Here is a 26,540-nt window from a genome sequence, read left to right as displayed (position 1 = left end):
GACTTTGGTTTACACGTTAAAAATTTGATTTGATTTCCTGTGCAGGCTTTGTGGCATAGAAGATTTCGAGCTGTTTTGAAAAGATAATCTTATTATACGCGATAAGCACATTTGAAAAAAGACTGAGAGTATCGTCACTCATTGTTTAAAAGGTATTCATATCATCTTTTCCTATTGATATTAAAAATTTAACATCTTTTTAGGGTAAACTTATCATAACAAATGGAGAAATATGAATCCGGGTCCGTTCGTCCTGATTCACGTTCGTCCCAGAGACTGTTCACCCTGATTTTAATTTTCTTCTTTAAGAAAATATTGTATTCTAGTTGTATATTTTTTATTATTTGAACAGAATAAGTACACAGTCTTAGCCAAACCGTTATAAAGTTAGCCTGACCGAAAAAAGAAAAAACATTTTTACTACATGTTCAACTAAAAAATCTTGAAAGTTCTGTCTCTCCGAAAGAATTTCTTGTCTGACATCGTGTCAGCCAGACAAAGTTTGGGATACACTAAGTTAATGTTTGTTGAAACATTCGCCGAATATTTGTATTGCCACAAATAAGTGTTAGTATAATAATAAATGAACTACTTGTATTTTTCCTCTTCAACATATGTTGAAAAAATAATTGATACTGCACAAAAGATTTGGGAAATTGAAATATAATAAGATGGTCACCCTGCCTCAGTCGTACGGGAATCAAAATTATGTACATTTACAATGCTTTACCTGTGATACAAAATTAGAACAAATTGTTCTAAAAATAGATTTGTTTCTATGACCTGTACATGTTTGTATGTTCCAGACCGTATGAGTATTTGAACTGTACATGTCTACACGTACTCATATGGTCTGGAACATGTACAAATTACAATGTACATTGTTACGCTTTGATTAAAGTAAGTTGTTCAACTACACATACATTGTAACGCAGTCTGTTATCATTTTTATCAATAAATGTGTATTGAACTGCCTTTGAAATGCAGTATTTACCACTTGCACAGTGATGTAATACTGTTTCTTGAACCTGGTTATTTTTTTATATACATGTGTATGTGCGAGGCAGTAAATAGGTAACTGTAAGTAAGGGAGGGCTATACAGGTTATTTGCTGGAAAGGAGTGTTGAAATTGTGAAAATATAATAATTGCTTTAAAATAAGTTAATAGAGGTGAATGCACTTTTTTGAAAATAATAATAATATAAAATGATTCACGTATGAAATTCCTCAACCGTATACTGTATATATTTTTTTAAATGAGCTGTAATGTCACATACCAACTCTGCACATGCTCATCAGTTTGAACTAAGCATATCAAGGAGGCGATTATTTTCTATGCAATTAACTGAAATGCCACTTGAATGACTTGTAAGGCTAATAATTAGTTTGTGATAATGTATAGTTTATGGTTAACCACAAGTGGCAGGTCAATGATATTTAGTATGCTGTATAAGCATTGGCATATCTCATTTCCATGGAGATTATTTGGTCATGCCCCCTCATCCTCAGTCATTGTCTATTGACTTTGAAAATTTGCTTAGTTTACATGTACATATGTATTAGTTTGTGATTAGGTCAGTTTTTGGGGAACGACCAGAGGCGAATTTAGGGGGGGGGGCGAGAAAAAAAAATGGTTGCTTATATAGGGAATCACTGAAGCATGACTGGAGCGGGCCCCCTCTTAGGTCAGTCAGTGGGCCCCCACTTATGAAAATTTCTGGATCCGCCACTGACGACTAGTGGTAGCTATACATGTAGGTCAATGATATTTGGTATGCTGTTGTATTACATGTACCATTGGCTAGGGCCCTCATGGGGTTTTTGATTATGTGATTACTTGGCCGTTTTTTTAATGATTATTTGATTATTAAGCCAAATATTTCATGATTATTTGATTACCTAGGACTGTATTTTTAGTTTATGATTATTTGATTACTAAAGATAAGCAAATATTTAATGATTATGTGATTATATTGGCAAAAAAATGGTGATTATGTGATTACTAGGACCCCCCATGAGGGGCCTCATTGGCATATATATCTCATTTCAATGGAGATTATATGGCTCTGCCTCCTTAGTCATGGTCTATTGACTTTGAAAATTTTGCTAAAGTTTACATGTATTATTAGTTTGTGATTAGGTCATTTCAAGGAAAACCATTAGTGGTAGGCCAATGTTTATTAATATTCAGTTGTACAATGAATAAGCATAAGCACATCTTATTTCCATGGAGACTATAAAGCCCAACCCCCTCATCATGGTTCATTGACCATGGTTGACTATGAAACTTTTACATATACAAGTACATGACGTATTAGCTTTCTAAAAAAGCTATGTACTGCTTTGGTTTACACTAATTTAAGGTTATATGTGTGCATGTGGTTGTTAAATTAGTATTGGAAATGTAGTATTTTTAGATATTGATTGATATAAAATGGATGTACTTTAAGAGTGTGCGTTAAACACCCATGCCTTTAAAAAATTTTAATTTCTTGTTGAAAATTAAAACAATTATAGATTTAGACACGGCTCTTGAGGTGTGCCTATATTGTCAGAAGTTATAAAATACAGACAATGCATTTTTGTAAACATTGTATAGGAACATTGTTTAGCAAAGCAAAACATGCAAATTGCAGAGTAACAAAGCAATTAAACACATATTAATAATTGATATTTCAATATTGAATTTATCTGTGAAAGGTATGCATAATAAAAGAAACATGAATTAAAGACAGTTGATCAGAACTGAAATGCACATAGTTAATCATTGTTAATTTTCTGGCATTTGATGTCTTATACTCCATTCTTAATGAGATGTCATGAATATTCATATAATTATCAGAACGAGGTTAAGGTCGTATTCTAGCAACATGGCCGATAAACAAGATCGCTTACAAGACAGTTGTGGAACACACGATTTAACGATCGTTCCACCAATAACTTTTGGATTTGTTGAAGACATAATTAAAGGCAGTAGCCAGAGCCTTGGAATTAAAGAAGTATCAAAGGGTTATAAGTACTTCAGCGAGAAGTACGTTACAAATATTACTGGTAAGTTATTGACTTTTGTTCAAATTCCGCCTTTCAGTGTTTATTTACATTTTTGTACATGTGTCAACTGTCCTCTTCTCTAGTTTTAACGAAAAAATACTCTAAATACTAACGTCTTCCATCCATTTGTTTCCTCAATTTTTCTCTATGTTTTTAGCTAAAATTAAGAATTCTTCAGGCGACTTTATCAACGAAATTACAGTTCCCATATTTCTGATGGGACTCTGACTCCCTTTACAAAGACATAAAACTTTCTACCTCCCACTACTTTTATACTTTACAAATATATACTAGCAATCAACATGTACAATTTCCATTTAATAAAAAGGATTGAATCTGTACAAAGGATGAAGAGCTTCATGTGTATGATGTGGCTGAAGTTATTTGTGACTTCATGGAACTTTATAATCCAAATAATCATGACATCTTGAAAGGCTATTATATTTTTTTTTCTTTGGCGTCTTACTCGCAGGAAGGTATCAAAGCAAAAATTTTTAATAGCCTTCCATGACATCGTAATTATTTGGACTAGGAACATTATCATGATTATTAGACATATATAAAAATGAGATGTGGTACATGCATGCCCATATGCCACAAACTGACAAACCCTCCTTAAACGACAACTGCTAGCATACATGTATATACATTTTTGTACATAAAAGTTTAACAGAGGTTTGATTACTTGACTTTAAGTAATTAAAAACTGTAATACTGTTCAATTTCTTGATACAATGTAAAAATTTTACATGTAACACAGGTTTGGTACGAGTGTATACATACATGTACAGTACATGAATATACATGTATATAAGGAGTAACTTCCTGTATTTTGCACGAACTTCTTTGTCTTTTTCAGTGCATAAAGTAGATAATGGATGCCTAGTGAAAGGGAAGTGCCACAGGTCACAGAGAAAGAATGAAAGCCCACATGACATTGAGGTATGATATTTGATATAAAATCAACATCTGAGAGTATATCTTTATTATAAAAAGAATTAGATAGACCAAAAAAAGTTCAATTGATGACTGTTTTTAGTGCGAGAATGGAGATTCAATAGATAATGACAAATCGAATTATATTTATGTAAAAAGTTTAAATTTTACTTATTCATGTTATTCATGAATCATGTTACTCCTGAGAATCTGGTGTTTATGAAAAACAAATTTAATTGTCTGAAAAGTACAAGCAGATGTATGAATAATTTTGATATGAACATTACACAAGGATTATTTTTGGCCATTTTTAATCTGGTTTCTTTTATCATGTTTATTTTTATTCTTTAACTTTTCAGTAGTTCTACAACGGCTTATGATGCCACACAATGAAATTTAAGAAATCAATTGAAAGTGTTTCAGTTAATTTTTATTTCAATGTAAAATTATGTGATAATGTCTTAGTATGTTAACACTAATTACATCTATACACAATCCTTGTTAGTATAATTGGCAATTACACCCATCTTTGATGAGAAATCGAGGTTCGAATCCTCGACAAGGAGTATAGACAGTGTTACCTGCTCTTTGATGTTGTAAGCAATATTTCACTTTTGCAAAAATTCATACATTCATGACATTTAGAGTTTAATACAGCCTGGTTTCGTATCAAGCCAGTTAAGAACTTTGAGCTTTCTATGATACAGTATTTTATGGTTTACTCCATATATATATATAACATGAATTGATACTGTATACATCTCAACATCTTTCAGTAGTTTATTATTGTTTCTGTTTAATATTAATGAAACTTTTATATAGACTGGACAACTTTTTTTAAAAGCTTGCCACATTGTAATACAGCTGTATGGACCTCTATATTTGATTTTGGTTGTGTTTGTAGTTTGGTTGCTGTCTTATGGTAATTTGTGTACACCCCACATCTCTGTTTCTTATATGTACATGTCCTTTGACTTATAAAACATTTAATATATATATGTAAAGGCATTTTCTGCTTGTAATTATGTATGCATGTATAACAATGATTATTTTTGCAGATCATTTTATTGGATGGACCTATTCTACAGGAGAGTAAATGCTCATGTGCAATTGGAAAATTGGGAACGTGTGGCCATGTAACTGGTTTATTGTACAGCTTAGCACATATGAAGACCAGTAATTACAGATCTATACCAACTGATGTTTTAAAGACTTCATTGCCACAATCCTGGCACATGCCCAGAGGTGAAAAGGTAAAGGGAAATACAGCAGATGATGTTATTGTAGTAGGCTACGACACAAAATCACCGTACAGGCAACCAAGAGGATTAAGGTCTACCCTCTACAATCCTATTAAAGTACCTCTGCCTCCTGTATCTGATTTATGTTCTGCAATAGCAGACATAGATAACACCTGTCTTTTGTTGTCGGTCTCTTCACACCACAATACATCTACATGTAACATGATTGAGACCAGATTTGGAAAATATCCTAAAGGATCACCAATTAGCTACCAGCAAAAGTTATCTAGCCATTTCATTCTGAATGTCTTAGATGCAGATTTCCCCCTTTTGCCTATTGAGAACCTGATGGTCAATGAATTGAATCCAGTTTTAGATCAGAAAAAGTGCACCAGTTTGGACTCTATATGTGTAACTGCTGAGGAGAGCCACAACATAGAAGAAATGACCCGTCTTCAGAGTGTCGATCCTAAGTGGCATGCTATCCGCAAAGATAGATTAACAGCATCGGTAGCTGGGGATATCGTAAAAAGAAGGGCTGGTTTGTACATGTATATAGAAAAAAATGCACACATTTGCCACAAGTTAAAGAACATTTCTTTAAACTATAAAATTTTAATGATGTCAACAAGATACCTAATGTAAAAAAACAAAAAAGTGACATTTATCAACATTTATTTATCACTTCATTGCATTGGGTGTCATGAAGTACATATACATTGTACAATATTTAAATGTAAAAGGGGGTCCATATGCAAAATCTATATATATATATATTCAAACATAAATTATTATAAATATTGAATTGAATTGAGTATACTAATAATTTATTTACATCTATATGTGTAGCCAACATATTTTAAAAAAAGACCATTCATTAGATAGTGTCAATGAATTTTTATAGAGTATATATCTTATTAAATTAGAAAAGATTTCATCAATAATAAAAATTATGATATGTTGTATGAATGCCAGTAGGATACATTTTGTACATGTAGATATCGAACAGAGTTCAAATGAAGCAGATGAAGGACTATTTACATTAAAAATATTTGCTTAATTATGATATAAAACAAATAGCATACATGTGTAATGCACACTTGGAAAGGACTTGTTGGATAGAACATTGCAAATTGTATGATAATTGTCAACTTAAAAAAATTTGCTAACATAACATACAACCAAACATATATACATGGATCGAACAATGATGAATAGTATCCTAATGTTAAAAATCTATAGATAAAAACTATAATCTTCTTTTTACAAGTAGACACAGTTAATATTATTTTTTATAAAATGCTGAATAATGAATACCAGATATTATTTTAATGAAATGCTGAATAATGAAAACCAGACATTGTTTTATTTTTTCAGATAATGATCCTTTAGTTGCAAGATTAAAGACAACTCGTAAAGTTGTAACAGAAAGTATGAGACATGGGTTGTTGTTTGAGGCTGTAGCTGCCAATGAATATGCCAAGGTATTTGAAATTACTATTTTATAGCCTATTATACAGTTTCTGTAGTTATACATGTATATAATAATTCTTCTTTACTTTTCACCATAAATTCAGCCAAAGTATGTTCATTCACGGCTTAAAGTTTGTGACCTAATAAGGTAAACATTTATGTAACACAAATGAATTGTACTGCATGTATTGTAATACATTTTTAAGTGTACAAGAGTGTGCATGGGGTTTACATATTGGAGAATAATAAGCCAAATACACAGTAAAATGAATAAAAAATAAAGAAAAGAGATTATTGGATTTCTTAAGGTGGTACCTAACACTACAGGGAGAAAACTCTGCAAAATCAGCTAAACGTTTTAATTACGTTGTGTTGTTTAGGGAATATTAAGCTTCTCGATGATCAAAATAAGTACTTGTCAAACTGCTATATAAACCCGTGTCATTTTTCTGATAAAACGGTTGGTTCAATTTTTTTTTATTTTTATATTTTTGTCAAAGGGATAAAGTAAATACTTTGTCAAAATTTTATGAAAATAAAACGAGCCATAATTTTAGTTAAGGTGTTGGGTACCACATTAAATATCAGGAAAAAAAGAATAATTGACAAAAACAGTAGAGAATAATTAACAACCAAAAATTGAAGATTGCAGGGAAAAATGGAAAAGTACTGAAATGAATGGCTACTTTTATTACTGTTTCAACAAATTGTCTATATGAGTGATTAAGTACTGTTGAAATGAATTAGATAGAAAAACTATAAATTCGATAACATTTTTGTTATTATTTCTATTTCATTCGACTTGTAGCTTTTTATACCATTTTTGTGTTTCTTCCAGCTTCAAGATGACAGTGTAAATGTGTACCCTTGTGGCATAATTGTAAGCCCATTCTCTCCTTGGCTGGCAGCAAGCCCAGACAGAAAGGTATATAACCCATTAATGGTGCCACCTTACGGGTTATTGGAGATCAAGTGTCCTGTCAAGCAGTTAGAGGAATGCATCTATCTGACAAAAAGTGATGATAACACCTGGACATTGAAAAGAAATCATAACTATTACCACCAAATTATGATGCAACTGGCTGTTACTGGCTTAAAATGGTGCCATTTTTATGTGTGGCGCTCAGATGAAAGCCATCTTGAGTGTGTAAAATTTGACGAGAAAGTGTGGAAAGACATGAAAAGCAAATTGGACATATTTTACTTCTATCATTTTCTTTAAAAAAAATTACTGATCTTAATTTGTATTTCACAATCAACAGGACTTTTAGGTGTTTTTACAAAGAAATAATCTCATTTATGTTAATTGAAGAAAAGAGTGGAGTTTAAAACTTTAAAATAAGTTGTTAAGATGGGTAGGTAAATAAGTTTCAATATTCACTTCACTTGTTGAAAAATATATATATTATTGAAAATTAATTAAACTTTGAATATTTTATTTTGGGGAGTGACATTGAAATACAACAGTATTGGCACACATTTTTCCTGTAATTAACTTTTCACAAATTTAAAGGGGTTCTTCCACAAGGTTTTAAATTAAAATGGAATGTATGATGTGGGACAGGAGGTACTTGAGTAAAACTTGATTGCATTTTGTTTACAATAGCTTCAGGAATAAAGTTAAAGATGAATGTATAAAAGTCCTGCAATTTTATAGTTTATCAATATATTTATGTATATATGATTCAATATTGTCCATGATTTGTGGTTTAAAAAAAAAAACTCACTTAATTTTATAACAGTGTATATATATACTCTGTTGAATGAATTTCCAAAGTTATTTCTAAAGTTTTAGAAAGAGCACAATTATTTTTTTGTAACCTTATCATCAATGAAAACAACTATGTATGATTAGTCATTACAAATTTTTTAATAAAGTTAAATTTAATTTTCAAAATTAATGTTTAATTCAGGATTTTATACCGCTTGATGCCAATCTTTAACTAGAGGACCTTTAAACAAGGTCAGCATGTTTGCCACAGTCCAAAGCTGGTTGATAGTACCAACCATACTTAAAGGAATTATATTATCAAAGAGATGATATTCCTTTACCCTGCGAATATGTCGCTCAATGTGAATTCTTAATTTAGCAATAGTTTGAGTTTCCTCCACTTCCTGTCTGCTAAACTGACCGTGGCTCATAAGGAAAGGTGGAGTGTTTACTGTTATACCTGTACCATCTAAAACTTTGTTAAGTACAAAACCTTTGTCCGCCATAATACTATCCCCACTCTCCAGTAGATCAATTAAACCACACAGTTTTGTGATTTCTACATCTGACATTGAACCAGTGTATAAACTAGAAACAAAAGTTAAAGCACCATGAGGTGCAATACCAACAAGTCCTTTCCATGTATGGGAACTCTTATATGAAGAGTAACATTTTGAGCCAAGTGCAAGGGATGAGGGTCTCTCTGTTTTTATCTCAGTGCAATCAATGACCACTCTAGTACTTGGATACAACATTCTAAAAACAGCTGGCATTTTAGCTTCAATGTTATACTTATTAGGCCATATATTAAAGCTACCTAATACAAAATATAAAAAATTAGACCAAGTAATTATCTTACGACTAACTGTAGATATATGACAATTAAATCGTACCGCCAAATCTTGAGTAAGGAGCCCACACTTTAGTCTACATAAAAACATAAAAAGTTCATCAATAAGTAACATATTTCTTTGTCTTCCAATAGTAACATTAACATTATCTACAGATTTATAATAATAGCTTGTCATGGAATTAGCAGCAGGTTTAATGAAATTAAAAAATGTAGTGAACATGGACATTGATACAAATCCAGTATAAAACAAAATCATTGAGTCATCTTTGGTAAATCTGAAAATGCCAAATCTTTCAATTTGTAATTTATCCTGTAGCCGCTTTATTTCTTCCTCTTTTTCCTGTAATTTCTTTTCTAGTTCAATAACTCTTGATGAAGAAATTTCATCAAATGCACTGCAAAACAATTGACATACATGAACATAAAAGTATCATATATATATATATACATGTATTTATAAGTATATTATGTACGGTAATGTCTAAGCAACAGTGTTATACTCATAAATATTATAATTAATTGGTGATAAAATTTGATTAAAATGAATAGTTTTGGTTATGTCTTTATTTAGATGATTATGAGTACTGTATTAGGTTTATTGATATATTATTTGAAACAATATATATAACACAACAACCACTGAATTTGCATAAGAATGCTGAGTGTCTGCAAAAATTTCTGAAGGTGACACATCAAGTGTATCATACTTTAAATTTATAATTGGAGACTGCATATAAATTTAAAGAAGCAACAAAAAAACTAACATGTTTGAGAACTTTCACGAGATAGTATTGGAAAGTCATATATATATGCATATATACCTTGATTCTATTGAAGACTCCAACTGACCAGCAGATGTGTAACAACAGATTTTTAAGGTCCCATACCGTAGTACTATGATGATCCAGCATCTCTCTGTCCAGCAGCAGTACATGATGTAAATTAACTCATTCAAAATAATTAATTACAATTGCAAACTGATTATAAAGAAGCAGTTTGACAACTGAATAATCATCTTGAGAATGATTTAGGGTCGTGTTTACTTTCAGCTCATCAAACTATAAATCATAATCTATCACAGAATTCTGATAAAAAAGACTGAAAAATTTAATTATTCTATATATCTTTAATGCAAATTACATTTTATATTGTTATACACAATTTTTAGTATATACAAAATGTATTTGAGAGAAAAAATTAAATATAAATGAAATAAATATAGACAATACATCAAAAAAACTGACCAGCAGATATGTTTTTGTCTTTATCATCATGATTATGAAACAATATACATACATTATGTACAATGTAATAATTACCATAAGCTTAGATCTCCATCTTGAATCTCTGGAATCGGTTCACAACCTAGATCTGCAGCATTATCTCCAGCTTCATCTTCATATTCTGGTCTTGGCCTTTTCTGTGGCACTGGGTGTTTAAAAAGTTCCCTCCGCGGTGTTACTTGGTTGGACCAGTCAAAGATCGACGGAACACTGTCTGGTTTCAGTGTCTTTCTCACAGGTGTCCATTTAAAATCAGTGAGTTTAAAATGTCTTGAGCAAAGAACTGTTTGATCACTGATCTGAAATTGAATAGTTTTAGGATTTATATTCATTATTTCTATATAATTGAGTTACATTTAATATATATATGTAGTTAGATATAAATAAATGACTTGTTGAAAAGCTGCAATCATCAAAAAATTGTTTGACCAAAATCATGGAATATATATATCCTTTGCATTTTATATTTAAATGTGAATGATTCCTAGGCTTAATGTTACAGGTGGTGAGGTTGGAAGTCATCTGATCACTTGTCTTGGTAAATGTTACGGACCATCACAAGTTGGTTATCCTTTTCACAGATAATAATATAAATGTCTTTAAAATTTTCTTTTTAAGCAAGGGTTTTGTCTGATGTTTTTTTTACTTGTGAGTTTGAATGTTCATCAGGTACAAAAATGTATCTTTTGCCTTCTTCATAAAAAGAAACTCAGTTAATTATGTTAAAGGGAGCATGAGAACTCAAACTTTTACAAACTTAGAAACGATTATTAGTGTAAGTTTCAATATTGTATGAAAGAAATACCAAGTAAAGCGGGACGGCTACAGTGCAGTCGATTTAGTGTCATGATATCTCAGTAGCATGGGTTCAAATCCCGGCGAGGGAAGAACAAAATTACAGATCTATCATTGTTGGGTTGATGTTTAGACGAGTTGTATGTATATGTATATATACAATGTATAATGCACGTTAATTATATTTATAATATAATAATATAATAATAAATACAGGTTACAAGTTGGTAGAAGTACAAAAAAATGTATGAGTGTGTAAATATACATGTAGGGTACAGGTTGGTTGAGAACCAGCTAGCAACTGAATAGTTGACATGGTTCCATTTCACTACACATTTCTACAGACTACATGGTATTATCATTATCTATAAACTGACTTGTCATATTAACAATAATGCTTTTCCCGTTATTAAAATATTCGGAATTTAATTAAAATGTTCAGTATCAGTGATGAATGCAGTAGAAACCATCATTTTCATTCAACTGAACCTTGACTTATAACTTATGTACATCAACAAAGACAACATGCGATGTTTATACGACACCGATAATTTGGTAATTATTACGTTGAACATGGGCCCTGGATCCCTTCTTATTGCTTGTATCCACAGATTTCTTATGTTGTCTGTTTTGGGGAACCTGTGGAACGACAATTCCAAGTGCCTCCGCCCGTTGCCATTACATAACGGCACACAACAGTGCTTATCGTTCCCTTTGGATTTGCATGTTATTTCGGCGTCCATCTTTGTTCGATTTACCGACCTTAGCCTCGATTTGAAATTTTAGGCGGAACTTATGAATATTCGTTGAGAATGGAGTATCCTGAACGAGAAAAGTCTGTAATTCTTTATCTCATTTAAGCCAATAGCTGTTGCTGTATTGATCTCAGCCTCGTTATTATGCAACTAATCAGAATCTATACATGATAAGTAATTTATTCAAGATGGCGTGTATTTCGACTGAAACTAATAGCTCCGCACCGTGATGTGAAGCAAAAAAAGAAGATGTGGTATGATTGCCAATGAGACAACTCTCCACAAGAGACCAAATGACACAGAAATTAACAACTATAGGTCACAGTTCAGCCTTCAACAATGCCCATCCTGCATAGTCAGCTATAAAAGGTCCCGCCCCAAAATGACAATGTAAAACAATTCAACCTAGAAAACTAACGACCTTATTTATGTACAAAAAATTAATGAAAAACAAATATGTAATACATAAACAAACGACAACCACTGAATTACAGGCTCCTGACTTCGGAAAGGCACACACATACAGAATGTGGCAGGGTTAACATATTACCAGGATCCCAACCCTCCCCCTAACCTGGGACAGTCGTGTAACAGTACAACATAAGAAAGAACTATAAAAATCAGTTGTAAAAGGCTTAACCCATCAGATAGATAAAATACAAACAAGACAAGTGGACGTGGCTGGGTACTTATACATCCCATAACAAAGAGACACTGATAAAATTGGGAAAGGAAATGGGGAATGTGTCAAAGAGACAACAACATGACCATAGAGCAGACAACAGCCGAAGGCCACCAATGGGTCTTTAATGTAGGGAGAAACTCCCGCACTCAGTCGTCATTCAGCTGAGATAAAATAGATAAAATTAATGTTATTCAACGTCATGCAATCTATGTTCAAGACATATTTTCTAAACGGTTGAATTGCCATAGTTGACTTGTAATAACTATGGTGCTATCATACATGTATCTATATTTATTTTATTAATTTCCTATCAGACTTGTATCAAAATTGTCGGTATACTTATATTCTATTTTTTATCATTTAATTTTGTTGAATTTTAAAGGTATCATATACATTTTTCGGTACTAGTCCCTTTTACTATAACAACATACTAGTTAAACACTTTTAACCATTTCATGAAATTCATAAGGCATGTTATAAGATGACATCACAAAGTATATCAGTTTTAAGACCTTCTAAAAATAACCGTGCAATGTCAGTTTTGCTTTCCCCCGTTTTCTATCAAAAATATAGTCGTGTCACTAACCCAGAACAAATTAAGTTAGTTAAAATATACAAAATTAATAATATCACAAAATATTGATTAAGATTAAGCACTTTGTTCCATTACTTTTACTGGTAGGGGACTAGTGTCACTACATATTACCAGGCAATACTCTCAGAATGCTCTCAATCATGTCAATTCATGCAAGTCTTGTGAAAAATAAAGGCAATTTATTGTAATGATAACTTCATACACATGTACTAGGTATTTGTTTTTCTCAAGCAATGATAAAGTTATGTACAACAGTAGACATTGTTCATGTTGTTATATAAGTACATCTCATGAATACATGTAGTATTAAATTAAAGTTACATTTACCAATAACATTTTTATTTACAGGCCTACTTCAGTTCTTACTAGTTGGAGTAACAGAGGTTTTTGATTTAATTAAGCTGACCAAAAAAGCTGGTTTCTTTGATTTTGGAACTTCATGAACTTATAGTAAACATTGTGGTAAGCTAATATAATATACCGTATTCAGAAAGTACAGCACTTAAGGTAGATCTTCTGTGGCGTTACCTTGAATTGTAAAGTAACAGAACACAATTGTCTAGATCTTTAATGAAATACACAAATTTTGAAAAAAAAAATGTAATTGATTTGTGTGAAAATTGTGTAATTGTTTTTAGCTCACTGTTCTGAAGGAACTGTGAGCTGTAGCCATCACTTGGCGTCCGTCGTTCTCGTCCGTCTGGTGTAAACTATTTCAAACATCTTCTCTGAAACTACTGAACCAATTCAAACCAAACTTTAGCTGAATGATCCTTAGGGTATCTAAAATAAAGTTTATGTTTTATTTTCTGTTTCGTCAAAAAACATGGCCGCCATGGCTAAAAGTAGAGCATATGGGTAAAATGCAGTTTTTGGCTTATATCTGAAAAACCAAAGCAGTTAGAGCAAATCTGACAAGGGTTAAAGTATTCTTAAGGTAAAGTTCTATCAGCCCTGAAGTTTTCAGATGGATCTAATAACCCATTGTTGGGTTTCTGCCACTAAATTGGTAATTTTAAGGAAATTTTGCAGTTTTTGGTTATTATCTTGAATAGTATTCATGATAAAGATAAACTGTAAACAGCAAATTTGTTCTGCAAAGTAAGATCTACAAATAAGTTTATATGACCAAAATTGTCAATTGACCCCTAAAGAGTTATTGCCCTTTAAGGACAATTTTACAAAAGGAGTAGGTCCGGTAAGGCCTGATTTCGGCCTCAATTTTCAAATTCATCTAACGAAAAATTTTAAACGCTTTTTAAACACTTAAGTGTCTATTTCAATTGATTCAATTAGTTTATGGGAAAGATTTTAGCTGATTACTTCATTAAAAACGCTCCGACTCAAGCTTAAATATGAAAAATCTATCAAATATGCCAAAAATCGTCATTTTTCAGATGGTTTTTGTCAAAAATGAATGTGGCCGCATCCGTGTTCATCCTCAACCTTTATATATATTGTGTATTATCATAAAATACAACTTACATTTCAATATTATGGATGAACACGAATGCGGCCACTTTCATTTCAGACGGAAACCGTCTAAAATTTAACTAAAATGATCAAATTGTGAAGATTTCAGTAACTTAGCACGACTTAATGATGCTAGTACTCGATATATGTGCATCGTATTGTCAAAAACAGCCCATATTTATGTAGCAGAAGCATTCTACTTTTCAATAAATATCTTAACGATTACATATTCACAATTTTCTAAAACTGCTATATTTTGAGGCCAAAAATGGGTCTTACTGAACATACTCCTTTGTTTATCATGTTTTCGAGCTTTAAAAAATCTTCTTTTCTGAAACCATTGAAATAATTGCAACCAAACTTAAGCTGAATGATCCTTAGGATGTCTAGAATAAAGTTTGTGTTTTATTTTCTGTTTCGTCAAAAAACATGGCTGCCATGGCTAAAAATAGAACATAGGGGTAAAATGCAGTTATTTGCTTATATTTCAAAAACCAAAGCAGTTAGAGCAAATCTGACAAGGGGTAAAAGTATTCATAAGGTAAAGTTCTATCAGCCCTGAAGTTTTCAGATGGATCTAATAACCCATTGTTGGGTAGCTGCCACTAAATTGGTAATTTTAAGGAAATATTGCAGTTTATGGTTATTATCTTGAATAGTATTAATGATAAAGATAAGCTGTAAACAACAAATATGATCAGCAAAGTAAGATCTACTAATAAATATGACCAAAATTGTCAATTGACCCCTTAAAGAGTTATTGCCCTTCAAGAACAGTTTTACACAATTTTATTTAATAACAAACTACAATGACATGTGACACTTAAAACTCTAAAACGAAAGATAAATGCCAAAAATCAAGGTGAGTGATTCAGGCTCTTGAGAGCCTCTTCGTCATCTTATAATTTTAAAAAAACCAAAAAAAACCCAGAATATATATGTTTAATTCATATTCATTCTACTCTGCCATATAACCCAAAGGGCAGCTACTCAGAAATACTTTTTTAAAGGCGCATTTACAATACAACTGTCAAATTCATGTTCACTGATTTGACGACAATAGGAACTGTTAATACATGTCAATTTTTTTTTCTGAAGCTATATTTTGAAAATTATGAAAATATAAAAAAGACAAACATGAAACAGTCAAGTACATGTACACTGATAACATTTCTTTTAACAGGTATTTCTTCAGTTCTGACTTGTTGAAGTGAGGGTATAGATTACATTTGAAGCTGACTGTTAAAGCCTGTTAATTTTATTAAGAAGTGGTAAATAGTTGTGGTAAGTTAATACAGCTTTTTCTGTTATTAAATCACATATATATAACAAACAAAAAAATCTTGTAAAAGATTAAAAAGGAGTAGAGGCATTAAGGCCATCTTTTTGCCAAAGAACATTTAGTTTATGAGAACTGTTTGGAAATGCATTTATTGTAGTGGGGAAAAAGTTAAGAATATTAATGGTAGCTTTTCAAATTGCACTAATATTTGGGCCGAATAAGGGCCTTATTGCCTCTACTCCTTTGTCATTGTAGAATAACCCATCCAATAATTCAAGTATAGAAAAATATCAAATGAATAACAGAATTATATATTGCATAAGTTGATTATCAGAGTTGTTTGGTTTGAAGTATTTGAATATTATAAGATCGCAAACACTTTTTATGCCCTTCCTGTGATAGTAAAGGGTCATATTTTTTTCTGGACTGTACGTCCCTCCATTTGTTCATCTGTCCATTCGTTCGTTCCTCCGTATGTCCTGCTTCAGGTTTAAGTTTTTGGTCAAGGTAGTTTATGATGAGGTTGAAGTCCAATCAACTTTAAATTTAAACTTAGTACACATTTCCCTATGATATGATCTTTCTAATGTTAATGCCAAATTAGAGTTTTTATCCCAACTTTGAAAATAAAAGTGTGAGTGTACTGTACTATGGACACATTCTTGTTAGATAATAGAATATATATATTCCAGGACTTTTCTTGTCTTTTAATCCTCTTTACACAATGTTAAATGTTGCTTTTAGATTTCATAACAGGGTTTTATATAATTTTATTCTTATTTTGTAGAAAATGCCACGTAGAGGAAGAAAGAAAAGTGATTTAAGTAAAAAGAAAGAGCAGAGAGATCGAATGAGAGAGAGAAGAATAAAGCAGGCCAATAACAAAAACCTCATCTCCGTGGATAATCAGAGCGCCACCTCTTTAAACTGCCCTACTAATCAGAGCGCCAACTCTCTAAACTGTCCTACAAACAATGATCAGAGCATCAACTCTTTAAACTGTCCTATGCAGCTAGAGCAGAGCGTCAACTCTATAAACTGTCCTATACTGCTAGATCAGAGCGTCACCTCTATAAACTGTCCTATACTGCTAGATCAGAGCGTCACCTCTATAAACTGTCCTATACTGCTAGACCAGAGCGTCAACTCTATAAACTGTCCTATACAGCTAGATCAGAGCATCAACTCTATAAACTGTCCTAAACCACTAGATCAGAGCGTCAACTCTATAAACTGTCCTATACAGCAAGATCAGAGCGTCAACTCTATAAACTGTCCTATACAGCTAGATCAGAGTGTCAACTCTATAAACTGTCCTATACTGCTAGATCAGAGCGTCAACTCTATAAACTGTCCTATAAAACAAGATGAGAGCATCAACTCTATAAACTGTCTTATGAAACAAGATCAGAGCGTCAACTCTATAAATTGTCCTATAAAACTAGATCAGAGCGTCAACTCTATAAACTGTACTATTAAACAAGATCAGAGCTTCAACTCTCTAAACTGTCCTACCAACAATGACCAGAGCATCAACTCTCTAAACTGTTCTACCAACAATGATCAGAGTGTCGACTCACTAAATTGTCCATATAATAATGAATCAATCAATAGTACTGAAATAATAGTATCTAAAGAATCTACCAAATTAAATCTATCAATCAAATCTGAATCACAACAATCAGTCAAATCTGAATTAAAACAATCAATCAAATCAATCCAATTAAATAAATCAATGAAATCAAATGTGGGTTCTGAATCATTTATTTCAAACCTAGATATTAAATCAACTAAAACAAAGATGCATAATGAATCGATGAAAACAAATCTGGATTATGATTCAGTTAATACAAGTATGGATTATGAATGGATTAAAACAAATATGGATTATGTATCAATGAAAACAAACATGGATAATGAATCAATGAAAACAGATCTGGATGTTGAATCGATGAAGTCAATGATATCAAAACAAAGTTCTAAAATCAAACACAATCTTTCAAATTTGAATGATGCAATCCAATTGGATACAAATTTTAATAAGGAACACATGAATAGTCATGAATTCTTGGATAAGACTGAAAGCATGGCTATTGAAACTGAAAATATTCAGCTTGATTGTAATGATTTTTCAGAATGTAAACAAGAGAATGATAAGCTAAAGTTGTATAGTCATAGAAATAGAAGAAACATATCTGAAGATAGTATAGAGGTTAGATCAGTTTTTGATAATTGGGTAGTTCAAGGTAGTTTTCACCAAGGAGATACCAGATTTGGAATTGATAGTGGGAAGCAATGTGTTGCAAACTGTTTATCAGCTCTTGCCCATAGTAAAATTAAAGATCTAAGTGATTGGGATCCTATGTATTTAGACAATGTTTTGATTGATGGAAATGAAATATATAGAAATATTCATGGTAATAATACTCATTTACTTGTATCAGACCTACCAGGTATGATAGACATGTCAGGAAAGTTATTGGAAATATCAAGAAAAGAATCAATTACAGCTGTTGTAGATACTTCTGGAACTACAGATTTTAGTGCATTTGGAAATTCTTTACCTTTAGACCAAGCTTTACAAGAGTCCCTTATAGACTATGATGCTTGCTATATATGTGCATATGACACTACTTTTTTAGCCTTGAAACATAATCAAGAATTACTTTTGTTTGATTCTCATGCACGAAATGAGCTTGGCTTAAAGGACAGTGATGGTAAAAGTTTACTTTTAAAGTTAAACAGTCTGGATCATCTATACCAGTATTGTTGCAACATGATTGCTGGTGCAAGTCAAGATCAATGGTTTGAGGTAACAGGAGTCAGTATTTCTAATTTTGGACAACAACCTATAATCAAAACTAACTCTGAACTTTCAGAAAGTCATACACAAATAAACACTAGTGAACTTAAACTATCTGAAATTCTACAAACTGGAAACAAAGATAGTCATGAGCTTCCTAAAACTCAAGAAAATATTACTCTGAACGACAACATATCACCAGAAATAATCGAATTGAACATTAATAAAAGTATTGGCATTGATAAAATTAATGAAGTACACATTAATGAGGTTATTATGGATGATGAATCTGATATTGAAATATTGTCTTCAGCTGAAATCTTTTATGATTTTATACCCCTGCATACACTTTTAAAGAGGAAGCTTTGTAAAATCATAAATATACCAAGCAAGTATATATCCAAACAGAATTCTTCAAATTCTTATAAAATAGGACCACCAATTGCTTGCAAGACAATCACAGGTGATGGAAATTGTTTATTTCGAGCCATTTCATATTCACTATCCAGTAGACAAGAATATTTTGGAAAAGTAAGAAGGGCAATAGTTGATCATTTGATGAGAAATGCAGAAATATTCAGGTCTTTTTTACAGCCAAGATTTAAAACTGTAGAAGAGCATATACAAACACTGAAAATGGTAGAAAATAATACATGGGGAACTGAACTGGAAATACTAGCTTGTGCCGACCTTCTTAAAACAGACATTTATACTTTTTTTAACAATTCATGGATTAAATATTCTTCATCTCAAATATGTAGCAACAATAATGTTAATGATCAAGCAATTTATCTTCAACATAATGGAGATATAAATCATTATGAAGTAGTCACAGCTGTTACACAAGAGTCCATTTCACTAAATGGATCACAATCTAGACAAGAACATTGGAAAAAGTATCAGAATTCTAAATCTGAGGTGCCAACAAAGAAAATGAAAATTGATGAAAACCAGATGACCGATTCAGATAACAAAATAAAAGTCGGCAGAACTGAATCAAAAGTCTTTTCAAAAAATGAGAAAGAAAGGATCAAGTACATGACAGATGGTGAATTTAGAGCTAGAAAGATTGATACAGGAAAAAGAAAATATTGGGAAAATGAAGAAATACGTTCAAAAAAAATCTATTCAGGCATTAAGAAATATGAAGAGAATGAAATATACAGAGATAATATGATACATGCAGGTATTCAGAAATATCAAGAAGACGAAAATTATAGAGATACCTTAATAGACTATGGAATTCATAAGTATCAAGAAGATGAGGATTACAGAAAAGCCCTAATACAATCAGGAATTGAGAAATATAAAGATGACAATGAGTACAGGGAAAAGCTGAAGCAAGCTAGTATACACAAGTATGAAGCAGATGTTAATCATAAGGAACATGTGAAGCAAGCTAGTATACACAAGTATGAAGCAGATGTAAATCATAAGGAACATGTGAAGCAAGCTAGTATACACAAGTATGAAGCAGATGTAAATCATAAGGAACATGTGAAGCAAGCTAGTATACACAAGTATGAAGCAGATGTAAATCATAAGGAACATGTGAAACAAGCTAGTATACACAAGTATGAAACAGATGTAAATCATAAGGAACATGTGAAGCAAGCTAGTATACAAAAGTATAAGGTAGATGTAAATCATAAGGAACATGTGAAACAAGCAAGTAAACAGAAGTATGCAAATGATGATGCACACAGAATTAAAATTAAACAACAAACATCAGTACGTCGTGAAAGTCTTCAGGAAGAAAACAAGCAAATATCTGAGGTAATAAGAAAATTTAAAGATGAAGTTAAAAAAGGTCCAGAATGTGTTTGTGCTTGTTGTTTGAGACTGTTTTTTGAAAAACAGGTTCAGATCTGCAAGAAAGATTCTTATGATAATTCTATATTTGATTCAGTTACAACAAATAAATATGAACACAAATGCACAGATGATTGTAAGACAAATTGTGCTTTTGAAGGAACATGTAGAACAAGTCTATGGATCTGTTATACTTGCCATCGTAAAATGTTGAAAGGTAAAATACCTGCTGACTCCTTTTCGAATAGTCTATTACTAGAAGATGTTCTAGTAGAGTTAAAACGGCTCAATTCAATAGAGCAGCAACTTATAGCACAGAACATTCCATTCATGAAAATTATGGCTTTACCAAAAGGAGGACAAAAAGGAGTTCATGGACCTGTCGTTTGTGTGCCATCTGATTTGAAAAAAGTGACATCTATATTACCCCGATCTGAAGATGAAAGTCTATTACTAAAAGTAAAGTTAAAGAGAAAGCTTAACTACAAAGGATATGACAAATATCAATTTGTAAGACCAAACCATTTAGAGCAAGCACTTTTGTATTTAAAGGATCAAAACATATGGTATAAAGATGTGACTATCAATAATGAATGGATTAATCCAATTCCTGAATTAGACGATAATCAAGTAGTAAATGAGGAATCTGATGATAATGAGCTGGTAGTGGAAAACGAAATACAGGAAGAAGAAATGAGAAAGTCTTCTACAACAGGCAATGAAAGAGAAATAGAAAGTGAACCAGTTAGCTACATTGATGATAGTTTACGTGGTGTTCAGTTAGACACTTGTTTACAACCTGCTGATATCGGACAAGAGGCTTTAGATTTATGCTTTGACCAAGTATTTAATATAGCTCCAGCAGAAAATAATAGTCCTCTAAGTGTTCTTCAAGAACCAGGAATTGAAGCTAAAACCTTTCCTGTACACTTTCCTTCAGGCAAAAATACTTTTGATGAAAACCGTGATGAAAAACTGACTATTGGAAGGTACTTTAATCTTAGATTGATGAGTGTCGAAAATAGATTTGCCAGAGATACTTCCTATATATTTTTCAGTCAATATTTAACAGAGCTCACTAGCGTGATTTCAAATGTACAGATATCTCTTAGAAAGCAATGTCCTATTTCAAAAGAAGGAAAGAAAGTAACTAGAGAAATGCTATGCAACAAGGAAACATTAAAAGAATTATTTAAAAAAGATGAAGCTATAAAATATTTAAAACCTATTCGAGGAACTCCTCCCTATTGGCAAAGTTCACAAAAAGATATATTTGCAATGATAAGACAGTTAGGAGTCCCAACATTCTTCTGTTCTTTTTCTTCTGCAGACTTTAGATGGACAGAAATTGTAGACACAATTTTAAAACAACAGGGTGACATGCGAAATACTGAAAATATGACATGGGATGAAAAATGTAAAGTTCTCTGTAGCAATCCAGTTACAGCAGCAAGAATGTTTGATAATAGATTCCATAAATTTCTGAAGAATGTTATCATGTCAGAAGCTCAACCAATAGGGAAAATAATCGACTATTTTTACCGAGTTGAATTTCAACAAAGAGGTTCTCCCCACACACATTGTTTGTTTTGGGTAGAGAATGCTCCAAAATTTGGTGAAGTTGAAAATGATGAAATTATAACTTTTATTGACAAGTACATTTCATGTGAGATACCAGATGAAAAGGAAGACAAAGAGTTGCATGACATTGTTATGGCAGTACACCAACATAGCAAAAAGCATTCAAAATCTTGTAAGAAAAAAGGAACAGTATGTCGTTTTAATTTCCCTAGACCTCCCTCAAATAGAACATTTATCTCAGAACCAAGTGATCCAGATAAGGATTCAGAGGAAGAGGAAGAATTTGCAAAGGAAATGTTGTCAAACTTATGGAAAGTAATAAAAGAGAATGAAGACAAAAACTTAGATGTATCTGAAATTTTCAAGAAAGCAGGACTAACTCAAGAAAGCTTTGAAAAATGTTACTGTTTCATCACCAATCGAAATACAGTAGTTCTTAAACGTCAGCCAAATGAAATATACACCAATCAGTATAACCCACATCTTTTGAGGGCTTGGGATGCAAACATGGACATACAATATATTTTGGATGCATTTTCCTGTGTTGTATATATTATAAGCTACATAAGTAAAGCTGAGCGAGAGCTAGGATTACTACTGCTGCAGACCAAAAATGAAGCTGAAGAAGGAAATTTAAATGCTCAACAGACTTTGAAAAAAATTGGAACTTCATACTTACACCATAGGGAGATAAGTGCACAGGAAGCTGTTTTCAGAGTAACAGGATTGAGATTAAGAGAATGTTCAAGAAAAGTAGAATTTATACCCGTTGGTGAAAATCCATGTCGAATGAGCAAACCTCTGAAAGATCTGGAGAAACAACAAAGTTGTAAGTCTGCAAAAAGAAAAAGGAGTAATAGTGACAGTGAAAATGAAGATGAAGATGAGAATAGCACTTGGATGAACAATGTTGTTGATAGATATAAAGGTAGACCACACATTGACATCTTTATCAAAATATGTCTGGCAAGATTCTGTTCTGAATACAGTGTTATACTAGAATCACAATTACCACAAAAAATTAATAAAGAAACAACCTTCAAACTTGATGGCTCACTTGGATACATTAGAAAGCGCACAAGAACTTCCCCTGCAGTTATAAAATATCCACGCTTCTCATCAGAAAATTCACCAGAAAAATACTATCAAAGCATATTGCAACTTTATTTACCATACAGATATGATGAACAGTTAAAACCACCACAATTTCAAACATATGAGAATTTCTTCACCTGTGGTACAGTAAAATTTGAAGGAGATAATGAGTTAAGTTCTGTAAGAGAAATTGTTGTCGAAAACATGTCAGATTTTGTAAAAGATGGTCATGATTTAGAGGAAGCAGAAAAGCAATTAAATGAAAAAGGTCCGAATGAAGATGCTTGGTGTGAGTTATGCCCAGAAGCAGAAGTAAATAGAAGAGAATGTATAGATGAAGGCAAAGTAACAAGTGTGATTGAGGAGGATTTATCAATACCAGATTTGAATAATGAAAAGAGCTCATCATCTGTTGGAACCAATTTGCTGTCTGTTTCTCTCACAAAAAATGAAATTATTCCAAGGCTAAGAAGTCTGAATGTGAAACAAAGAAGAATTCTCTATAAAGTAAGAGATTGGTGCATTCAGAAATCAAATGGAAAAACACCAGAGCCTTTACATTTATTTATCACTGGAGGAGCTGGAACGGGTAAAAGTCACTTGATCAAGTGTATACAATATGAAGCAACTCGAATATTAGCACAAACTTCAGAGAATCCAGATGATCTCACAGTTCTATTAACAGCTCCAACTGGAACAGCTGCTTTTAATATCCATGGATTGACAATTCATAGTGCTCTTGGAATTTTCAAAACACTGTCACCTGATCATGCAACTCTCAGTGAAGACAAAATTAATTCACTCAGAACAAAGTTAGAAAATTTGCAAATCTTGATTATTGATGAAATTTCTATGGTCAATAAGAAATTGTTGTTTTTCGTACATGAGCGACTTAGACAAGTGAAAAAAAGACCAGACAAATGTTTATTTGGAGGTGTTTCAGTTATTGCTGTTGGCGATTTTTATCAGTTACCACCTGTCAAAACAAAAAGGGTAGACAAATTGTATGTAGATGATCCCTCTAATCCCTCAAATCAACTATGGAATGGTTTGTTTGAAATTGCTGAGTTGGATGAAATAATGCGTCAACGTGAGGATGGTTTGTTTGCAGAACTACTAAATAGATTGCGTGTTAAGCAGAAAAATGAAAGTTTGACATTGTTTGATAAAAGAACGCTAACACACTGCTTTGGAGATGGCCCCGATGAAGCCTTGCACATATATTCCACAAATGCAGAGGTTGATAACTTTAACAAGGAGATGATAATGAAGCTATGTACAGAATCAAAACTAATTGAAGCACAAGACTTCCAAAAAGACAAAACGTCAGGAAAATTGACTTTGAAAAGAGTCCATTGCACAAAGTCAGATGTATGTCTTCCAATATCTATCCTTTTGGCCGAGGGAGCAAGAGTAATGCTTATCAAGAATGAGGACACCGCAGATGGTTTAGTAAATGGTGTAATGGGAACTGTTATATCTATCAAAGACTTCTTGCCTAACTCCCTCCCAAGTACCATATTCATTCACTTTGACAATGAAAGAGTAGGAAGAAATGCAAAGGTACAAAAAATCATAAGTGGAAAACGCTGTGTTGGATTGAAACCCTCAAGTGAAGACATTCCTTTTAGCAATTGTGTACGAAAACAGTTTCCATTAAAGTTAGCCTGGGCTTGCACAATTCACAAAGTTCAAGGATTAACAGTTGAAGAATGTGTTGTTGATTTGAACAAATGTTTCACATATGGTCAAGCATATGTTGCTCTTAGCAGAGTTACCTCAAAATCTGGTCTACACATTAAAAGCATAGACACTGAAAAAATAGACAAGAAAATCTTCTGTGATCCTGATATTGTAAAGGGTGTTTCAGAAATGACTAGATTTTTGCTTGAAATTGATGATGTAGCAGAGAAACCTACACAATCTTTTCAAATAATGTATCACAACATTCAAGGTTTACAGACTCATGCAGAAGATTTGAAACATAATCCAGACTTTAGAAGGGCTGATTATATTTGTCTAACTGAAACCTGGACTAATCAAGAACTCATTTGCTTTGAAATGATGGGATATGATGGTTTTCATTTGCCCAGATCTCTAGCTTTCGAAGATGATAATTCTTATTATTCTTCTTTAAAGGAAATACAGCATGGTGGTGTATGTGTTTTTTACAAGCTTTCTACAGAAACTGAAATATGCAACTTGGCCTCAAACTTAGAATGTATAGTTTTCAAGATATCAAGTAAAAATATTTTAGTTGCTACTGTATACAGAACCCAGAAGTATAATCTAGGAAAATTTTTGGAGAATTTGGAGATATTAATATGTAAGTTAGTAGACTTATCAGAAAAAATTGTTGTAATTGGTGATTTTAATCAAGATATTTTGAAAGGTGGTTGTACAGTATTTAATTTCATGTCATCAAAAGGTTTCAGACAGCTTGTAGATAGTCCAACAACAGAAGGAGGGACTCTTATTGATCATGTGTATGTAAAAGGATGTCTTGATACACAGATTGCTATTATTCCAACATATTACAGCTATCATGAGGCACTGAAAATAGTAATTCCATATGACTGAAATAGGTAAGATAAATATGTAGAACCGACAGAGCCATAAATTATAAATATGAACAGTATTAAACAAATATCAGTTTTAAACTTGATTTAAAGCATTGTATAAATAAAAAAAAATATGCCTCCTAAAGTCCAACCCTTCGTCCCCGTCGTAGGAGGCGGATATCAGCACTAAAACATGATTTAGTGCTGATAACAAACAGGGCTCTGGCAACACACCATACCCATTGTTATCCGACACAATGGGGGATCAGAAAAAATGTCGAAATACTCGGGTTTTTTCTGCAAGGATAGGTATATTTTGGGACCACTAAAATGTGTCGGTTAAAGCAGGATGTTGGAATACTCAGGTCTCGATTAGGCAGGTTAAACTGTATGACCATCGTAGTTGCTAAAGTGTTTCTTTCGTCATTCTGAATGAGTTTGAAATATTTGCCACTGTATGATAAACAAACAATTATTTAATCAATTAATCCAAATGAAAGATTAGAAAAGATAATTTCTTAAAGTAATACACATATTTAATGTTTATAAAACAA

The 26,540-nt window shown here is 32.2% G+C and overlaps 3 protein-coding genes across 3 annotated transcripts; 2 read left to right on the top strand and 1 right to left on the bottom strand.

Annotated features, from left to right (window-relative positions):
* LOC139493045 (uncharacterized) lies at positions 1–26,005 on the top strand. Its single transcript, XM_071281186.1, has 4 exons — positions 1–152; positions 13,728–13,841; positions 16,036–16,136; positions 16,922–26,005. Exon 4 carries the CDS (start codon positions 16,925–16,927, stop codon positions 26,003–26,005), a length of 9,081 nt encoding a protein of 3,026 aa, XP_071137287.1. The 5' UTR covers positions 1–152; positions 13,728–13,841; positions 16,036–16,136; positions 16,922–16,924.
* On the top strand, positions 2,836–9,707 carry LOC139492032 (uncharacterized). The gene is made up of 5 exons (XM_071280096.1): positions 2,836–3,052; positions 3,912–3,994; positions 5,047–5,770; positions 6,607–6,713; positions 7,541–9,707. Exons 1-5 carry the CDS (start codon positions 2,872–2,874, stop codon positions 7,922–7,924), a joined length of 1,479 nt encoding a protein of 492 aa, XP_071136197.1. The 5' UTR covers positions 2,836–2,871; the 3' UTR covers positions 7,925–9,707.
* Positions 8,620–10,881, bottom strand: LOC139493046 (uncharacterized). Its single transcript, XM_071281187.1, has 2 exons — positions 10,586–10,881; positions 8,620–9,661 (listed from the first exon to the last, which is right to left on the bottom strand). The coding sequence occupies exons 1-2, from the start codon at positions 10,879–10,881 to the stop codon at positions 8,620–8,622; spliced, it is 1,338 nt and encodes a 445-aa protein (XP_071137288.1).
* Positions 26,006–26,540: the final 535 nt, after the last annotated feature.

This window comes from Mytilus edulis, chromosome 10, assembly GCF_963676685.1.
Source record: "Mytilus edulis chromosome 10, xbMytEdul2.2, whole genome shotgun sequence".
Lineage (NCBI taxonomy): Eukaryota > Metazoa > Mollusca > Bivalvia > Mytilida > Mytilidae > Mytilus > Mytilus edulis.
Note: the sequence above shows the minus strand (reverse complement) of the source record. Positions and strands in the feature narration are given on the sequence as shown.

Excerpts from the sequence above, each read along its gene's own strand:
- LOC139492032 (XM_071280096.1), top strand. The coding sequence starts at position 2,872 with ATGGCCGATAAACAAGATCGCTTACAAGACAGTTGTGGAACACACGAT. Across the intron at positions 3,053-3,911 it reads GTACGTTACAAATATTACTG|TGCATAAAGTAGATAATGGA; the intron begins GTAAGTTATTGA and ends TGTCTTTTTCAG. Across the intron at positions 3,995-5,046 it reads AAAGCCCACATGACATTGAG|ATCATTTTATTGGATGGACC; the intron begins GTATGATATTTG and ends TTATTTTTGCAG.
- LOC139493046 (XM_071281187.1), bottom strand. The coding sequence starts at position 10,881 with ATGAATATAAATCCTAAAACTATTCAATTTCAGATCAGTGATCAAACA. Across the intron at positions 9,662-10,585 it reads GATGGAGATCTAAGCTTATG|TGCATTTGATGAAATTTCTT; the intron begins GTAATTATTACA and ends ATTGTTTTGCAG.
- LOC139493045 (XM_071281186.1), top strand. The coding sequence starts at position 16,925 with ATGCCACGTAGAGGAAGAAAGAAAAGTGATTTAAGTAAAAAGAAAGAG.